Below are 16048 nucleotides of genomic sequence, written 5' to 3' on the forward strand. Positions count from 1 at the left end.
CTATCCTTCGAAAGCATGGATGTCATTAATTACATAGTTTTAATGCAGCACAGTCTTTCCTCTCAAACCTCTTTGGGACAGCTTGGGAACTGCTCATGATGGGGGATGATTACTCCTAGCAGAAGCCCTGTTTCAGTTGAGAAGAGCCCATGGAGCAAGCTGCGAGTGGCCTCTCCCTTGTGGGATTGCAGGGTTCACATGATCTCTTCCTAAGATTTTATTTTATTCTTTCAAAAATTTTTCATCACTACAATTTTAAAATGAGCTCATGTGCAAATTTCTGTGGTTTTCTGAAGTTACTAACCAGGTTTACTGCCTCTGTTCCAAGTGGCAGAAGGATCCAATGGGATATGCAGAGCTGCCCCAAGCCGTCTCTGGGCTGCAGCCTGTTTGTTGGGTAAATATAATTTGCCATTGGACTCCATTTTGTTTTCCATAATTTTTGAGTTATATTTGCCTTAGGAGTTTAGCAAACTGCTTATAGTTGTAAAAAATTTAACACTTTCACACAGTAGAAAAGAGAAAAGTGCTCCTTGGGGCTGCTAAAAAACACTGAATTCCCCCAGGCTCTGTGCTGCGGGATGGTTTCTCAAGATCTCAGTGTTAGGACTTAGGGCGGCGGGGGGGAGTTGATCAGCTGGATACTCTCACTTGCTACATATCATTTTTCTTCATGATGCAAAAATTAAGTTTAGGTCAACAGGGCTGGAGACTGATCCTAGCTGAAGAGGACCAATCTGGTTTTGTGACCAAACAGTAGCTAGACTGGAAATACCTTCCTGCCTGTGACAGGTAGTGTGCTGGTCGCCGTCATAAGTGAACTGCTTGCCCTGGCCCTTGGGAGCCACCCCACCACCACAAGTGCTGTTCAAGCCTGTGCACACATCATGTCCTACAAAGTCTGCTGCAGACTTCTGCAACTTAGACTTAAACAGGAGACAACTCCTTGTATCTTTTTGAGGCTTCCTGAGATCCCACAGTACCATCTTATAGGAGAATTCAAACCCACAATGCTGATCTTGGTAGAGGAATCAGCAAATGTCATTTTAGTAATTTGTTTTAAATGCAAATATGTTTCTATTTTTTAACTCTGCAGAGAGATTTTCTTATTGCCTTGGGATCTTGAACTATAAATGTCAGGAAAATAGTGTTTACCTTCAATAATTCCACACTAGGAGAATGGATACAAACATATCCCCAGGCACAAACCAGAAAGAAATATAGACAGGTAGATTTGTTTTCAAGTCTTGAGCAGACCTTACACTAAGTGATTTTTTCCTAATAAGTGTAAGCATTTTTATAGCACTTCAGGTTTTCAAAGTGCTGCACAAACTGCAATAAATCAACAAATAATTGACCAATGGATCCATGCAAAATGCACACCTGATTACGTATCTAATTTGAGCTCACTGTTATCATGACTGTGCTCATCGACTGACTGACTGCACAGGCAAGTGGCCCGTGCGGGCATTGTGTGCATGCTGTTCCCCAGTCAGCTCCGGCAGTCGTGATAACAGAGCGAACAATGCACATTTTCTTTGAAGCTGTCGGCCGTTTCGCTCTCGTTTGGCTCCCCACTGCCTTTGCTGGGGAAGAGGGAGGAGGGCAGATGGGGAGGACTCGCCTGGTCATCCAGGGGCAGCTCACAGAAGGCAGGGATGTATTTGGCCCACTCCACCAGCACCAGCAGCTGCTGCTTCATGGACTCGCACACATCCGAGATGTTGGCAATCTTCTTCCCTCGGATGTCTGCATTCATCACAGGAACTGGGGTTGATATCTGCAGGGAGGAGCCGCAGAAAGAACATGAGCAGGAAAATCCCCGGGTTCGGGAAGGCCCATGGAATGTGTGGTGATGCAGACTCCAGCACTGACGCAATTACTTTTTACTGTTGCATATCCAGCCCCACCCAACATTTGGCCCAGCACAGCTCATTTCAGATTGAGATCGGCTCAGGATCTGTAAATATGAAATGCTTCAGAGCTGAGACTGTGGATCACCCAGGTAAGATATTGTGCCTTGAATAGTCTGGAAAGCACAGGAGAAATATTTCTAAAGCCAAGATGAATTTCCACTGAAAGAATGTGCTCATTCAAGATCTAATGGGGAACAAAGGGGCTCTTATAACAACAGGAGAAGGCAGTCAGCCTTTCCCTCTTGCTGTCCCACTGTGCCCAGTAGTAAGGACATGTCCAGTCCACCCAGTCGCATGACGAGGCAGAGACCTGCTCCCCCTTCCAGAGCGGGGGCTCGGCCAGAACTGCCTTGCTTTGCTTTTAACAGAAGACAGGTAGGCTCTATTTCTCGTCCTGTCCCAGTTAGTAGGAGCATGAGAAGTGTCTGCTGAAGACAGTTTTCCAGATCTGAAGTTGATCTCTGTGATATTAGCACCAGGTCATTAATATTTGACAAATGCCAGAGAAAAGCTTTAAAGAAAACAACCCCCTCCCCCCAACATCTAGGCCCTTTTTGCAAAACTGCACATGTGCAAACATGCCAACAGCAACACAGGTCACTTCTTTTGCATGGAGAATATTTATGATTGCAGAGGCAAATGGGGCCATTTCATTTGCAAGGGATAAGTCTGACAACTCTGTGGGTATCACAAGTCAGTGGTCACATGAGCTGGAAGAAACATCCCCCCAAAACCAGGCACCCAACTTCACACCCAGTTCTCATGCATAGCTGCTCATCCAGCTCATCTAAAAGTTTGCCCTTCGTCACTGCTTTATCCTCATGCTTCTGTGATCAATTAACTCAACCCCATCACTGCCCTCTGCCTGCCCTCACTGCTCTTGAACAACATCAGCTCTTCCCGGCCTGTTCCTGCCAGCACTTTCAGCTCAGCCCCTGCCAGCCTCCTAAAGGAAATGGAGTTCAAATGCCACCTGCACTTTTTTCCCAGGTTGCATTACTTGGAAGTTTTCCAGCTCTGAAGCTATTATTGAATAAATAAGATTGTAAAAATCTCACCATGTATTACCCTAATCAGAGAGCCCGGAAGGCTTAGCAAATAAATAGAGACCTCTGAGTGAGTGACCTGAGGTCTTGGAGAAAGCAACTCCTCAGCAGTATCTTGTTCTAATTAGCCAGGCACATAAAAGTTACCAATTAGTGTGCTGGAGCCTTCCTTGTCTAATGAGTCTGTCTGTTCTCTGCAGGAGAGCAACAGCTTCCCTGGATTTGTTGATGACTGTGGTTTTTATCAGCAGACCCTCCTTAAGACTTACATATGATGATGCTGCAGGACTCAGAGTCCCAGAAATGTCATTCCCTTGTAGATCTGGTGACTTGAGGCCCCGTTATCTCACCTCACTGGGAACAGCACCGTTACTATTTTTAGAGAGTATATAAATACATTAGGATTTGTGCAGCACAAAGTGAGGCACGGGATGAGACAGGCTACGCTGCCAGCATAAAGGTTTGGCCCTTTGTCTTCTTGGCACCCACGGGGGCCTGGCACATCCCCTTTTCAAGGAAATGAACCTTAAAGCCTGACCCTGGGCCCTAGCATGAAGCCCAGAGCACTGGCACGTCCTGTCCCAGAGCATCTTCAGGGAAACGTGACTCCTGAAGCAAGGAAGAATGCAGACTGCCAACATGAATCCGCCTTTGCTCTAACTAGAAGAAGTGCTGCTCTCCTCAGCTCCCACGAAGGATGGCAGCTCCTGCCTCCTGCCTCATCATCGTTGTTCTTCCACAGAAACCCGCCAGCAGCATGTGCTCTCCTGTCCTGTCCGGGGTCCAGACTTCCTGCACCCTTAGGAATCCCTCCATGTCCTGAAGCCCACGTCATGTGCGCACTCCAGTTTTGGAGACTTAGCATAAACCCTGAGCTCTCCATGCTTTTTCTGGGGAATTTCCAGTGCCAGCTCCCTCCCTGCCGACTGCCTTGGCTGCACTCGTCTCTCTGGGCTGCCCTATATCGCTCCTACTTGAGCAGGAGTTTGAAGACCCCGTTGCCCCTGCTCAAGTGGAGGGTGGTAGTGGTGGGTGGTGGTGCCCTCTGAGCTTAGACAGAGGCTGGCAGTGACAACACAGGGTCCCTGCTGCACTGCCTCTGGCACCTGCCTAACCCATCCAGATGATTTGGAGAACCTCTCCATTTCTTTTTAACAAGTTTGCACCCTCTAAGAAATCAATCCACTGTCTCTATCTGGGCACTTCAAAACTGACACACAGCAGATCCTGAGACACACAGCCCTGGCACGGGAATGTAGCCTGATCTGCAGGGGTATCACCCCCAAAAAGGGAGAAGGAAGGATGACAGGATCTCATGGTCACAGGCTGAGCTGCTCCATCGCACTGAGCAACCTCTGGTCTCCCAAAGTCAGCCCAGCTCACGCCTTCATCTGATCCGTGCCTCAGCCTGGATGTGTTCTTCCCTCTGCTGCGTGTCTCCCCTCACCTCTCTCCTAGGCTTCAAGCAGCCATGAGTTCTCAGGAGGAGGATTTGGAACAAGGTGAGGGAAATGATCTGGCCTGTCAGGCTGGGAAGATCAGTCCAGAAATAAGGAGCAGGATGGAATAATTTATAGTAATACCTGTCAGAAGAGATGAAGGGAAACTGAAGCAGTAGGTGGCAGGATAGACAGGGCTCTGACAGATGCCTAGCTTTGAATGAGCACCTTCTTTGCACAGCACTAATAATGACCTGAACTAAGCATACCTGTCTGCACAATATGCTATTGGCCACGTTTTGGATTCGAGCTGCCTGGCAAGAGAGGAAACCATGTGAGCTCCTCTCTGAACAGACAGACCAGGAGAAAAATCTCAGGGTTCCCCTTTTTTGGAGTCTGCCCTCTCCATTCTTCCCAGACAATGCTGATTTAACACACACTGTTTGCAGTATTCAGATTCTTAAATCGGAGTCCTCTTTTCAAGTGGACATTCTAGGAAATGAGTTTCCTGACCATGTGTTTGTGGAAATGGTGAATTTTAAGCAAACACTGGAGCGAACATTTGCGTAACACAAGCATGAAACTGATTCCTCATGAAGCTGTGCAGGAAGCCAGAATCTGAGTTACGAAGAGCCAGTGGGAACAGAGACCGCTTGTGCAAGGCCAGTCCCTTGGCTGGCATAAACAGTTGCAGCTCCTTGGATTTCAGTGATTCTACCCTATTTTACACCAGCAAGCACTCCAGCTTTTGTGTGTCCCATCAAAGCATCTGAGTGCGCTACGTTACTTACAACTCAGTTCCAGACCCAGGAGCATTAAAGGAATGGTTTCAGGTAACAAATCCCTTTGAAAAAACAGTGTTGAGTCGGCAGACAAGTTACTTAGAAAAGAAGTGGTAATTTGACGACTCAGCTATTAAATGCTCACCTGGACCTACTGGCCACACAATGCCTGGTGTTTTTGTATTTGCCAAAGAGGAAAGAAGAGGTACCTGTTGTGCCAGGAGTTCTGCCTGCAACAAGATGTTGATGGAAGGCAAGGTGCTGTCTTCATAACTTGATCTTCGGGTGCTGATTCGGTCCCGTTCATTTTGTACAGCTGCAAGAGAGTATTTTGGCTCAGTAGCAGCTCATTCATAGAAACACACACCAAAACCTATCACACTCTTTTGGCGTTCCCTTTCACAGCGCCTTGGATCACTTAGCTGCAATTTGACAGCTCCCCTGCCTGGCAAGGCAGAGGTGCAGCTGTGCCTAGTTTGTGATATGATGCCTGAGAGACCTGACTGCATTTGGTAGCTCTGTTTTCACGTTCACTTTATTAGGCTTTCCTGGGACTGAGTTATTTCAGAATCCAAGCGCTCGGCTCAAAGCCTGTAGAGTGGGAAAACTGCATTTCAAAGAATCTAGTGCTAGGACTTTTGATTGCAGTTTCTTAAGGGAATCTCTGAAATTGTGGCTATGCTTACCACCCAAGCTGTGTGTGAAATCAAGCACTCTGCCTGTCTATTTTGCCTGTTTTGTCTGTCCATATGACTTTTGTGAGCTGCATTTGGAAGCTCTTGCTTCTCATGCACCCGGAAACGGTAGGTGCAGTTTGAAAAGTTTTCTTTAAGCTAGAATGAGGAAGGAGATGCAAAACAGATACTACATACCTATCCAGAGGAATTGAGCTTTCTCATACTTTATCCTAAAGAGAGTCCCAGGACAGGTATGAGCCCAGCATGCTTCCCTACTTGGTTTACGCTCAAGAAGGGACTGGGCTTTGAGTCTAAGAGGTGGCAGGAGCCAAAGCAGAAGCCGTAATGCTGAGGAGGAGGATTCCTCTCTGTCTGCCGTGAGGCTGTGGGCTAGCCATAACTCACTGCAGGCAAACCAGTCACCCAAAGCCATCTGCTCAAATAAGGTATTGATCGATGGCAGGGAAAACAGAACAGTCTCTGCCTGAGGCTGGTGGCTCTCTGAATTGATACGTTCTCCATGTATAAATCTGCCTGATAAAAAGCAATAATGAGGCTGGGCCAGAAGAAAAGCCCTGCAGTCAGCGGCTGTAAATAGGAGCTCCCAAGGTTATGCCGCTTGTTATCAGTAGCAGGCCCCCGAGTTCAGTCATGCCATGATGTTTTCCAAATGTTTGCTCAGTATTAGCTGGTCATGCACCTAATGTAACTTCTATTGAATATTAACAGACAGCAGCGAAGTGCTGGGCATGGGATGAGCGGGCTCTGTGGGGAGAGGAGGATTCCTATGTTCTTCAGAAAAGTCAAGCCAAGTTCCTTGCGATACCTCATCCCTTTTAAAAGGGGAGAAATATTCCTGCTCAGAGGCGTTCTCACAGGCCAGTATGTCAGTTAAAGCAGCCAAGGTATGGGGTGGTACTTCCCAGTCGCCTTGAAAGATCCCTTTTCTCCTAAGTTTCTCCTCAGGGGGTGTGAACTGGGGGGAGTGTGGGGCTTAATTTCTGAACACCAAACAACAGGGCCAAACACCTCCCTAGCGTCCCTTTGCCGACATCGGTGGGGATGAGCTGTCTGTGAGGTGCACGGGCAGCTCCTCGGGGCGGCTCCTGGAAGGGCCTTGGTCTCCCCATCAGCAGGGCCACTAGGAGCCCAAGGTTTCCTCACCACCGCGAGCGCTCTGGAGCGCTGAGTGGGGCTGAACCAGGGCTGAGTCCTGGCCCGTCATGTCTGGGTCCTGGGGACCTGGAAAGACTGCAGCAGCAGAGATGTGTGGAGGTTTGTGGGGTGAACCTGGGAAGGTGGATATGTCCACTTGCGCTTAAATAGCCAAAATGCTCCACTTTGCTCTGGGTCCTTTATACCATGGCCAGTGCATTGGGTAAAATTAAGCTCTCTACAGAGGGCCGGTAAGACCCTATATACACATGAGAAAAAGAGGAAGCAAAGTGACAGTTGGACCCTTTGCTGGACTGTCTTGTCTAGGTGCAGATTTCACAGTGACTGTGGGGCACCAGCACTTAGAGTAATTCTCCCAAAGAGTTTCCAAAATATCCAGACCATCTCTGAAGTTTTGCTTCTCACTGACATTGTGAATTGTTCCCAAATGGTTCAGATGGCCTGGCTATGTGGGAGCACATGTGTGAGCCAGTGCGAGGGCAAATGAGCTAAAGAGCACAAGTGCAGCTGTAGGTATGATCTGTATGTACTAGGGTGGGCAGGTCTGGGACACGAGAATGCCTCCGTGGCTCTTTCATGGGTATGTCTTTGCTGGCATTTTGATGGATGGGGATGAGAAGGGGTCCTGAAACTGGATGTGCTGGCCGTATGGACAGCAAAGCCCAGGAGCCCCAAGGAACTCTGACTTTGGGGGCACACGGGACCCCTGTGCCTTGCCTGGAGGCTTAATCAGTTAGTACGATGGCTGCTTGTGAGACCTTTGTATGGATGGGAGCTGGGCAGGTGAGGCATGTGCAGGGTTCATGCCTATGGACTCATCCTCTCCCTAAAACCTCCTCTGATGGGTGATCTGGATCTTTGCACTTGAGAGCCCTGTGGAGGGAAGATGAGGCTCAGCTGGCTGAGCAAGAGTCTCCATCAAATGGCAGGGACTAGCCTTCAGCTGCACAGGCATCCTCAAACATACGGCCAGCGTGACTGCTGCTAAAGAAGCAGTACGGGGAAGCCACGGTGTGACCCACCTTCCTTCTTCATTCCTGCTCGGAAGCACTTCTTAAGCCTGCAGTATCGGCACTGGTTTCTTTTGTCTTTGTCTACCACACACTGCCTGTTAAACCTGGGAAGAAACAGAAGTGTGAGGAGCAACAAGACTGATCCTAAAGACAGGACAGTTCAGAGTCCCACGCTCCAAGACATGCTTAGAGCAGATTCCCAGAGACTCAGCCCTAGAAAGGAGCCCCAGTCAATGCCATTTCCACACTTTAATCTGAGTTTCCTCCTTTGCTTGCAGTGCCCCATGACTAACAGAAAAATGCCTGAACATGATGGTTGCAGGAATTCTTGGGGATCTAAATGAACCATTCCCATTATTGCCAGTGGAAACTCTAGCTAAATCTCCTAGTTGGCACTGAAAATCTCCCCTGACTTACCCCTGGATGTCCAATGAGGACAGGCTAGAGCTGACAGTAGCATGCAGGAGCTCAGGCTGCTGGCCATGTGCAGTAACCACTAGGCATAGGATGCTCAAGATGGAGCAACAAAGCCCAGTGCAGTTAGAAGTGTGTGCCAGGAGGGTCAGAGTCACCTTCTTAATCTCTACTTGGAAGTTAGGTCTCAGCTAGAATGGAGGAAGAATATATTTATTCTGTATAAAAAAGGTTGTTCTGGAGCTAATAAGGTTAAGAAGTGGGTTCAAGTCGCCGAGCCTTTCCGGAGCTGTGTCTGGGATACAGACAGATTGCTTCTGACCTGGCCAGTGTCACTGGTGTGCAAATAGCTTCTTGGCTGCTGCTCTTCAGAGAGGAGATAGGATGCAACCACCTTCTTCCTCCACAGTTCTATCACTAAATCCATCAAACCCAGCGGGCAAACATGGATCTCCCTTGTGCGTGGCTCTTGCACACAGCAAAAGCCTGGTAGCTGTTTGCAGCATGAATTTCACTTGCACATTTGTATGATCCTGCTCTAATTTACTGCTGATTGATCAAGCTTCGGAACTAAAGACATAGGCGTACAGAGTCCAGGCTGCTGTGAAGGGGAAGGGCACCCAGCCATGCAGACTCAGGTAGCTTTTGAAAAGGCTTTTTTCCACTGCTCTTTTTAAAGCCCCAAGCTAAGATTTCCCAAAATGGATGCCCAAAAGCAGCTTTTAAAGTGTTTGTTTAGAACTTATATAAAAGGCCTAGTGTCCAAAGAACCAGGAACCTTGGCTTTTCCCACTGGACATGTTGGGAGGGGGCTACCTGGGCAGCTAGTTTAAATAACCCTGGGGTGCAAGCACTAATGCGCTTCATGTGCACTCATAGAGCTGGGGCTTCTTTCTATCACTCAGAATTTAGAGTCACATTGCTGTTTACACTCTCCAAGTGGCTGTCAGGACCTCTGAAGTAAATCATTCAAAAAGCCGAAGTGAAAAAGCCTAAGTGATTTAGACATGCAGAATCTGAGGACTCCTTGATTTCCACTGCAAATCTCGGTCTCAGTTCCTCAGAAGCAATGATGGCATGTCACAGCCACTTACGGCACTGGAGAGCCATGGGCCTACTGCCAATGACACAAACTGCAGTGCTTCTGTTGGGCGAGCAACATGCATACCTCATCCTGGAATGGGATGTGCAGACATGTGCATGCTATGTCACCCTACCTGTTGCATCCTTAGATGTTCTTTCGTCATGTAACAGGCAGTGACAGCATTTTACGTAGATGGCAAACGTACTCCCATCTTGTGACAGAGAAGGGACAGGGGGCCATCATGCTGCGCCTGGGGCAGGAATGGGGTTTGCACAGGACTCAGAGCACAGAGTAGAAACATTCTCATTCCCTGTAGCAGAACTTCCCCGCCACCATTGCCTTGCTTGTTGGTGATGTCCACCATCAATTTGCAAAGAGCACGTGCTTGGCCCCTAAGGAATGGGGCAAGACCACCTGGTGTCTTTTCCCAGTGACCACCTGAGGGCAATCCAGGAGTGAGAATTGTCTCTGGCCCTTCCCAGCTGGAGGGTGAGGTTAGGACAAGGCAGTGGAGGACACAGGGAGAAGATGGAGAATCATGCTGCTGCACCCTGAGGGTTTCTCCATTCAGCTCCTGGGGACCATTTTGTCCCTGCCACACAGCTCGACCCCATCTGTCCTTACCTGCAGGAGTACATGTGGTTCTTCCGGACACTCCTCCTGAAGAAGCCTTTGCAGCCATCACAGCTGGAAGCCCCGTAGTGCTTCCCTGTGGCACGGTCCCCGCAGATGGCACACAGCGCGCTCACCCCCATGCTGTTGGTAGTGTTGAGGCTGGCTGCTTCCGATGGAGATGTGTCTGCTTGGGGAAGGACACAGGAAGGAAGACAATGAGAACCAGGCCTCCAGTCAACATTTGCTAACTCAGTTTCCAGTGAAAGACCTGATTTTCTGAGGAACTGGGCAGCTGCAGTCAGACTGTACAGTAGAGGCCTGGTCACAGACTTGCATAAGGAGTGGTGGGTGCTGAGAGTGTCTTAAATCATGTCCCTCACTTGAGTACATAAAACTCCCTGTTTGCCAGGGTGAGACAGTTCTTCTGAAAGGTCCGACTCCAGGGACACCTTCAGACTAAATGGAAACCCTGCTGGCACTGTCACAGAGCAGAGCCAAAATTCCTTTGGGATTTGCAGATGCTTTGGGTCTCAGTAGCATGGCCAGAGAAAAGAGCTAGTGCAGAGGTAAGTTGAGGTATTAGGGCTCAGAGTGAGCTGCTGATTTATTAGGCAGGCTTTTGTATTATAGTCCTCTAAGAGCCCAAGACAGCCCTGAGCAGAAGCTATTAGAGAAATGAGGTGACCAGACACCTTTGCTGTAGAGCCCTCTCCGTCAGAGATGGAGCACTAGCCTGCACAACATTTCTTCAGGTGAGCAAGCCTTTAAATACACAATAAATTCAAGTGACTTCAGTTGAAAAACTCATGTGGGCAAATACTACCCATGCAAGGAAGGACTGATCAAACTAACCCAGAAAGAAAGGGTGACACTATAAAATTGAGGAGGCTGTATGCTGCGTATCTGCAAGGGTCTTGTAACACCATGGCTGAGACCAATGTGTCATTTTCTTAAATGCTGAGGGGGAGGCTGGCACTTTCAGTGCTCATTTGGAAGGATGGGGGATTGCAGAAGTCTCTGTAGGAAAGGACATCTGAAAGGCTCAAAACCATGCAAGCCATGCACTAAAATCCCTGCAGTAAGCCAAACAGACCTCAAGGCTGAAGGGATCAGCTCTTAACTCAGTCGATCTAATTGTCACCTCCCATGCACATTGTCTTGTATCAGCATAGGCACATTTCCCTTCCTCCGTGGAAATCCTGGTTGCAAATGATACCCAGGATCTAAGAGGCCATAGAAACCTGCTAGGTTTTTAATACCTGAGTCTACTGGTCCCAATAACCTTCTTTAATGGGCAGTAATGGAGATCAACAGGGTCTGCTGGGTGCAGATTCTGACCAAGACAGCAGAAACCTCTGCAGAGGCACTAAAATGACATCCTCAGCCACCACTCGTGACCCAGCCTCCACCCCGTAACACTGGGGCCAGCATTGCAAAATGAACAGCAACCCCTCTAAAGACATTTGCTCCTCATTTCAGGATACCTTACAGTAAGTCAGCTCTGAGGGCAGCAGCTCACTTGGCTGGGTACACATGCTCCTAATCTCCCCAGTGGGTGGGCAGCCCCTCACACCATCTCCCTCAAGTCCCTCCGATTTGGCAGGGATATGGTTAACTCTTGCCCCAGAAGGGCCACAGCTGCTTCCACTTGGCGCCCAGCTCCCCTGGCCAGCAGAAACTGGGCTGCAAAGGGAGCTGGGCCCTATAAAAGGCTGGCCCCCCAAGGGGGCTTGGCCTGTTTGCTGGAGCTGGGCTGCTGGGGGAGGTGTCTTGCTGCAGGAGGGCTCTGATTTCAGTATTTGCTGAGCAGCTGGACCAGTCGGGCCTTTCAGTGAGGTTTGAAGCTCAGCCTGGGGGAGTTTGCTCTCGTGAGAGAATCCTGGGTACAGCAGAGCCAGGCTTTGGCATTTGGTTGCCCAGCTGCATTGGTGCAGTTGTGTGAGCACAAGTAACCTGGGAGTGTGTGGTATAGGGGGACCTTGAGGAGCCCCTTCCCTGACTCTGGCAGCAGCTTTTATTTCCCTGCCTGCTTTCTGTCTCTTGAATTCCTTGTGTCCCTCCTGGGTTTCTTTCCTGGGTCACAGTTGTGTCTCCTTGCCCAGCGTGTGCTGGGGCTGGAGGGAGTTGTGTGTCTATGTGTGCTGTGCTGCTGCCCAGAAAGCCCTTTCCCTGTGCCTGAGGCTGCAAGCTCTGTCCGGGCTGCTCCCTGCTCTGCCAGCCCAGCATCTCCCAGGGCTGTGCAAGCAGCTTACCCCTGTCCCTCTGAGCACGTCCCGAGTGCTCGGTTGGATTAAAGGCATTCTAGAAAGTTAGATTTTAGTTTCATCTAAACATAGAACTTGTAGCTGAGAGGAGAAAAGAGCTAATCTGTGACAGGTAAATCCCTTTTAGGGATATATCATGCTATATGCAGATGAATATGTAACAGAAAAAACAGTCACCTTTATCTGAAAAATTACAAAATCTTAGTCTAATAGGCCAACCAAAAATAGCATTATTTTGTACTGGGTAATTTTCCAATGATGTTTATTTTTGTAGTGCCAGAAATGTGGGTTTAACAGGCATCAATTTGTAGTCAAGCTAAACAGAGGAAAGAAAGAAGAAAAAAATTGCTGAAAGTTTGAGACCACTGAGGCTGTTTGTGTTACAAGGATGGTCTCTCCCCAAAAGGTCCCAAAGCGTGCCTGGAAATGGGATGGATACATCTGAGCTGTGGCAGTGGCAAACTCTGTCCTTGGGGCTGTGACAGTGGCAAACTGTCCCTGCTGCACAGCCACCTCTGGGCTGGCATTGCAGGGCTTTGTGGAGCAGTGCCAAGATGTCCTGCAGGCTGCAGCCAGGGAAAAAGGTGGAGGGAGGGATTTTGCGGGCCAAGCGCTGTTGTCTCAGTGGAAAGATGCCAGGGTGCCAAACTAGTCCTGGAGGCGTGACCTACTCCTAATCTGGAGCCAGGCACATGAGGAGGAGAGGTGTTTAGCTCCTTGTAACCCGGCTGACTCATCGCCTCCAGGGTGTTTCCTATCGCACCTGAACTAGTCATGTAAAACTGTGTGTCCCTCTGCCCCGCGGTGGGAGCCGGGGCTGCAGGGCGACCCTGCCCCGTGTGTGCATTGGTGGGAGGACCATGGAGAAGGAGCAAAACCTGGGCTCATCCTTGAGGGTCTAGACCAGGATCAGCCACTTTTGGCACCCTGCGCCTGGGGGACGCATGTGGGGGCCAGTGCTGGGAGCAGGGAAGGGGGACCAAGACCCCAAGGGAGGGTGGTGGGCTGTCCTTGGTCCCCAAATTGGAGGGCCAACATTGCAAATCCTGGTGGGTTAAACGCTATTCCACCTTCCCGGCAGGATCGCCCCGCCACAGCTCCTGGGCACCCCTTGGGTGTCTGTTTACAATGATTTCCACCTTTGCCAGGCACAGCTTTCTGCTCTGGGGAAAAACAAGCGGCAGCTTCCCCGAGCTCGGGACTTGCTTTCGAGTCCCCAGCTCCGCAGCCTTTCCGCTGAGCCACGGGCAGCGTTGCCCCCTGAAACGTTTGCCTGGTATTTGCTTTCCCTTGGAGTCTGGCAGTGCGGAGACCCGTCTGCTCTCGGCTCAGGCCCTGCTCCCTCAGCCGCGGCCAAATACCCGGTGGGAAGACCCGTGCTCTCCCTAGCTCCTATGGTGAGCCCATCACCGAGATGTCTGGGCTACAGGTAAGCACCCAAGCAGTGTCAGCAGTGCGTCTCGCAGCCGGCTCTATCCTCTCCAGGAGTGGAGGGAACCCTTCCGGTCTGCTGCCGCGGGGTCCGGCGGGCCCGGCTCTCCCCACCCGCGGCGAGGGACAGAAAGGCGCGAGGGAACTTACCATTGCCCATAGCCAGCACCTGCATGTTCTCAAACTCCAGAGTGGTATACGCCGGGTCTAGCGCTGCGCTATAATCTGCCATCTCCATGTCTATCAGGGCTTTGGAAAGGCGCATTATCATCAGCAAACACGGGGCAGATTGTACTGATTCCCTTGTCCGAGGCTATTGGCCCTTCTGCCTTCACTGTGTCCCCTATCTGTTGTCTGTTGTCGTCTTTTATTTCAAATATTTCTCTGAAAGGATTTGCTGAGCCTCAAGGCCTATACTCCCCAGAGGGGTGGAGGCAGGGGGTTAATCTTTAATCATCTCACCCACTGCCGAATGCTGCTAAGCTTTTTTTTTTTTTTGGTGGAGCAGCAGTGATTCTTGTTGATTGTTTATTATTGAATCTAGAGGCACTTTGCTGAGTTCAGCTCCCAGGCACTTGCAGGGCTGCAGGAGAAGCGCCCTTGCAACCAGGGGAACACCTTCCCGGGGCTATTGACCTTGATGCTGAGCTCTTGTTGTTGGTCTTAATTGTACCCGGAGTGGAAAACTTGGAAAGAACCCTGCCTGGAGAACAACGCTGCTCTTCTCTTCTGTCATCCCTTCCCCTCTCCACCTCTCCTTCGCTTCACCCCCTGATTTTCCCTCCTTTCCCTCCCTCCCACGCCTTTTCCTTTTTTCCTCCCTTCCTTTTCAGAGAAGGTCAGAGCCTGCATTGCAATTTACACGTTGCTATGCAAAGTAACAACGCAGGACTCATTTTACTTCCCTATAAACTGTGTTTTACAGGGGCTGACTGCCCTATAAACAGATCCCACTCTACAGCCGTGACCAAACAACCTTCAGGGTGAGGATTTGCCTGCGAGCGCCAGGCACGCAAGCGGAGGGGCGAGGGGGGACGAGCGGCCGCGGGGGCGGGCGGGCTGGCGTGGAGGGTGGCACGGCCACCCGGGTGCCTCGTGCCAGCTGGGGCAGTGCCTGTCCAGGCACTCAAGCCACCATGAGTCAGACACACCCCAGCCAGGTTTTTAGGCTGAAGCATCTTAAAATTTTCATTGGGCACTTCACAGCACAGCAGAACTTTATTCTGCAGTGTGATTTTTCCTTTAATGCGTTCAGCCAGCCAGTGCTCTCCCCCAAGGTACATGCTGACCTATAGCCCCTATCACCAGGGTCCTTCTGCCACCTGGATATGAGCTGGGATCAGGCCCTCCAGTAATACAAACAGGAGCACCTGGTACAGCTGTCTGTCTTCTCCTTGCTTGTTCATCTGAGTACTTTCTGGGCCCCCATTCGCCCTGGGCACTTCACTCCTCTGCATTAGAAAGGACTGAGAAGTTTCAGTGCAGTTTCCATTACATGAAAATGCATGATCAACAAGTGGGAATTTAAGTTATCACTGAACAGCATCAGCTGGCGTGCACAGAAGAACACATAATTAATGATTTAGTATCGGCTCGCTCCGCATTGGAAACATCCCCATTATTTTGCAGTCAGCACCGGGGGACTGAGTCTGCACACTGCCAGTTATGGCCCTAAACTTGGATTTAATTGGGCTTCACAGGCAAACCCATACCAGCCAGCCCAGGCCCTGCTGCCTCCCTGAGCCATCCTAGCCATGGAGACTTCCCTGTCCAACGCGGCACCCAGGTCCCCGGCTCCACAGTGGTACGTGCCTCTGGGCAAGTGACGCTAGATGCAGTGACAATTTGCTATTCATATTTCAGCAGCACAAGGAAGGGCTGTTCAAACAGTCCTAGCTCCCAAAAGCTACATATGGTCTACATAGCACTTCCAAGCAGCTCTTTTTGGCTCCTGAGTTGGGACCGTAAGGCTACAGATCTCCAGGAACTAAGCTGAGAAGATGGAAAAGCCGCAGGTTTCTGACTTGAGACTGGTGCTAAATTTTCCTTTGCTGCAGGGGGAGCAGTCATCTGCTCCGTGCTCTGGAAAGATAGACCAGACCTCATGTGCCTGGTTGTTCTTCCCTTCACTTTGAACAGCCCTGAACCCAAAATTGTTTGAATGGTGTGTGCCCCAGGGTGGGGATGGCAA

The 16048-nt window shown here is 50.0% G+C and overlaps 1 protein-coding gene and 1 long non-coding RNA gene across 6 annotated transcripts in view; one reads left to right on the forward strand and one right to left on the reverse strand.

Annotated features, from left to right (window-relative positions):
- The window catches only part of LOC112979070 (uncharacterized), a 40250-nt gene that overhangs the window by 15789 nt on the left and 8413 nt on the right, over positions 1-16048 (forward strand). The gene's annotated exons all lie outside the window — the stretch shown is intronic.
- HNF4A (hepatocyte nuclear factor 4 alpha) overlaps positions 1-16048 on the reverse strand; it is a 40942-nt gene that overhangs the window by 6839 nt on the left and 18055 nt on the right. Inside the window, exons 1-5 of one of the 3 annotated variants that reach the window (XM_026092962.2) lie at positions 14008-14256; positions 10172-10346; positions 8059-8153; positions 5393-5499; positions 1625-1780 (exon numbers count right to left, since the gene is read on the reverse strand). In XM_026092962.2, the coding sequence (XP_025948747.1) occupies positions 1625-1780; positions 5393-5499; positions 8059-8153; positions 10172-10346; positions 14008-14128 (654 nt within the window). In that variant the 5' untranslated portion in view covers positions 14129-14256. Of the gene's footprint in view, positions 1-1624; positions 1781-5392; positions 5500-8058; positions 8154-10171; positions 10350-14007; positions 14257-16048 lie in introns of those variants that run through there. The other 2 variants (XM_026092961.2, XM_064521440.1) reach the window with 2 other exon arrangements.

This window comes from Dromaius novaehollandiae, chromosome 16 (genome assembly GCF_036370855.1).
Source record: "Dromaius novaehollandiae isolate bDroNov1 chromosome 16, bDroNov1.hap1, whole genome shotgun sequence".
Taxonomy (NCBI): domain Eukaryota; kingdom Metazoa; phylum Chordata; class Aves; order Casuariiformes; family Dromaiidae; genus Dromaius; species Dromaius novaehollandiae.